The sequence below is a fragment of the Echinococcus granulosus genome, assembly GCF_000524195.1.
Source record: "Echinococcus granulosus chromosome Unknown EG_S00130, whole genome shotgun sequence".
NCBI lineage: Eukaryota > Metazoa > Platyhelminthes > Cestoda > Cyclophyllidea > Taeniidae > Echinococcus > Echinococcus granulosus.
This window is the reverse complement of record NW_020170510.1, coordinates 94,845-98,146: the sequence shown is the minus strand read 5'-3', so window position 1 is coordinate 98,146 and position 3,302 is coordinate 94,845. Positions and strand designations below refer to the sequence as shown.

At 39.2% G+C, this 3,302-nt stretch overlaps 1 protein-coding gene across 1 annotated transcript; it reads left to right on the top strand. All coding sequences in view use genetic code 11, as the record gives it.

Annotated features, from left to right (window-relative positions):
• Positions 1-2,127: 2,127 nt before the first annotated feature.
• EGR_09061 (Antigen B) lies at positions 2,128-2,455 on the top strand (the record flags this gene model as incomplete). Its single annotated transcript, XM_024498310.1, has 2 exons — positions 2,128-2,186; positions 2,254-2,455. The coding sequence occupies 2 exons, from the start codon at positions 2,128-2,130 to the stop codon at positions 2,453-2,455; spliced, it is 261 nt and encodes an 86-aa protein (XP_024347267.1).
• Positions 2,456-3,302: the final 847 nt, after the last annotated feature.

Sequence of the window (3,302 nt, the reverse complement as noted above, 5' to 3'; positions counted from 1 at the left end):
GATTTTTTTAATTAAATAATTCACTTATTTTACATTTGAATTGCCTAGCCAAAGCTTTGATCTACTTCCACTTAGCGATGAAGTAGTCTAGAATGATTTGCCCAATTCATTGCTTAGATCTCAGACTCGTGTCTCTCTTCACAAATAGTCATAGCTACTCACATCCACAGTAATTTTAGTAATTCCTTCACGTTTTTTATTTTGTTAGTGGTTTGATGGTATCGTCGACAAGGCTTTTTAGAAGTCAACAGGAACCATCCCAATCAGAAAGTTAACCTACACTCGGTTGATATATGCGTGTTTTTATTTGATTATTATTTTGTTTTTTAACTTATGACGGCGCCTAGAAAATCCTCGGTTTACAAAATGGGTTTTCACCTGTAAAGCGATCACCCTAAAAGCAGAATGACCGCACTTGGGTACACCAGGATATCTTCTAGTCTTCAAAATAAACCAGCAAACGAAATCTTTTGACATAGGTAGCGATAGGTGGCGTTTATAATTGTCTTATAAAGGCTTTTGTGGTATTTGACTACCCTTGTGAAGTTCATTGTAGATGACTTTAAAAGAAGACGCAAGACATACATAAAAGTCGGTGTTGAATGTCCAACAATCAAAGCTTCTGGCACCTCGATAAGATCAATTGTTCAAAGCAAATCTGGCCAATCTTTATAAGGGCCCAAACGTCCTACGATTTTACTACTAGAGATTTGTGCCACTTGCTAAGAGTTACAAACACCCTTTGGTCCTATAAATCTTGCATACTCGCATATTTTTTGCCTCTTCCTGGGTGTAGATAACCTTTGAATGTGTCTCGCCTATTGTTTATTGCTTGTTTATATATAACCGCATGATTGGCATTTGCGTTAACGCACAAATTGCGTGTGTTTTTGACTCCAAACAACATGCACTAATCATCGCACTTGCTTTGTTGATTTCCGCCGGCACTGGCCACGTCCTCGTTTGGCCAAGTTCCGAAAGGTGATAAACATTTCGCATTCGGTAGTCTTGCGTTACCGGTACGACCGAACTTAGTACACATGGTCGATCGGGCTAGGATGGGTGAAAAATTCACACTAGTATTTAGGTAAGTAACTCGTTAAAGTGTGCACAAACCAGTTAATTTAGAACAGCAAAATACGTGACAAGCTGTTCATGAATTTGTCATATTAAGAAAAATGTTATAAAATAGCAGAATTATGAATGATGGATCGAGATCTTGCACAAAAGGCGAAAGGAAATGTGTGCTAGTAGAGTTGCGCCTCATGAATTTTGTTTGGATTTATTTGCAAAGTAGTTTCATCTACGGCGAGGGGAATTTGAAGAGTCTTTACAAAATGCAGTTTTTTGCATGGAGCGCTGCAAGACTTCCTTTAGGTAGGTCTTGTGTCCGGAGACTAGCCCGCCCGACAAAGGCACAATGGCCCTTTACTGAGACCGAGAGTTAAAAAATTGACGCATTACATAGTCCTTCTCCTCTTTTGAGCACCGTCCACCGCGCTCTTCTTCCCTAACCTCTAGCGGCAGCCATCACAATGTAATCAGTGCTGTAAGGAAACACTCACGGGCCCATCGTGCTAGCCATCAAATTTCTAATCAACTGGGAGGATACCTGACCGCGAAGTCATTGACCCTTCTTGGCAATTTTATTGAATTGGCAGTTTCGTCCTGTGTGAAAAGCTGGTTTAGAAGACGAGAAATCGTGCTGACCATCACGCATGTACAGGGCTAGATGTAGGAACGCTGGCCACCAATAAAAACGTTTAGAGGATTCTAGTTGGCATCGGAGCTGCTGCCACGGCTCCGACTTCAACCCACCCAGAGGGGTACAATGGCGGAGACGCAGTGTCCCTTTACCAAAACCAGGGGTTAAAACCAGCGCATTACATAGGTGTTAAGTAGTGTGGAAGAATAGATTCATGAAAAACTAACAAGGTGAAACACTTTTCGATTTAAGTATTCCAATATTCTTATTTAGTTACAGAACTACGACAAATTCGTTCAAACCGCTTGGACAGCTCTGGTGAGCATGTTTATGTGACATAGACTTAACAGGAAGTGGATAACGTGCATATAAGCTAGTTCTCTGTCGCCCTTGAGTGTGACTTTTTTGGGGGAGAAAACACAATGAAGTTCTACATTGTTCTCGCTCTGGCTCTCGTAGCCTTCGTGGCCATCGCTGTGGCGTAAGTTGCATTATAACCTCCCATTGTGTGCCAATACACTTAAATTTCTCACTTACCCTTTTTCCAGGGAAGATGACATCGATTCGAAAGCGAAGAAGGGTGTCATGAAAAGTGTAGCCGAATTAAAAGAATTCTTTGCAAGTGATCCAATGGGGCAAAAATTGGCTTCTATTTGCAAGGAGCTGAAAGATTTCTTCCTTTTGGCCAGGACAAAAGCTCGATCGGCTTTAAGAGATTATGTCAAAAGGTTGATGGATGAAGGGGAGTAGAAAATATGATTCAGTTATGCTCATGTCCACGTTTTATCATATTCTACAATAAATTCTCTCATCGTTGATTTTGAAGAGGTGTTTCTTGATCCACTGATCCGGGCCACTAATCATCATTCCCTACATTCAAAATAGCCTAAGCCTAAAATTTCAATGTTGACACACCTTAGTTAAGGAAAATGTGTAGCCATCATCAAGTCATGAATTATTTTACTGATGTAATTGCTTTGCTAAATCAAAATAATTACATCTTGCAAATTTGGTAAGCCTTAGTTTTAAGGATACCACCTATTTTGAATAAAGTGAACTCAGAGGAAGGTTATATTTAGCTTTTTTTACTAAAGTCTGTAAGTTGAATATGTTCTTGCATGTATCATCGCTCCCATAGTGTCATCAACGTTTCAAAATGTCTCCCTGATATTACTGATCTCGCTCAAATTCAAGGAGCTACAGGATGAAAAGTAGCATACCCTGTTAAATTTTGGCACAAAGCTTCATGTTACTTATTATTAGCAAGTAACATGTTTATGTTAATCGTTCATTCATCGGCGAATTAATGGACGGTATGCTTTATAAAATCGTAAATGGTTACACCTAACACAAGGATTGTTGACTGAAAACGTCTTGAAACAAGAAAGTTGCAATATTGGCACCCCCCAAAAGTGACGTGGAGACAAGGCACAAGTTTTGTATTTATCCAACTCTAACATAAAAAGTAAATTACTATATTACCTTTCTATCAACTCTTCTACTCCGGTAAAAAAGAGAATTATAAATTTCCTAGCTATCTGAGAATCCACTGTTTATTTAGCTTTTTATTAAGTTCTTCTTTAGGTAGATAAGTAAT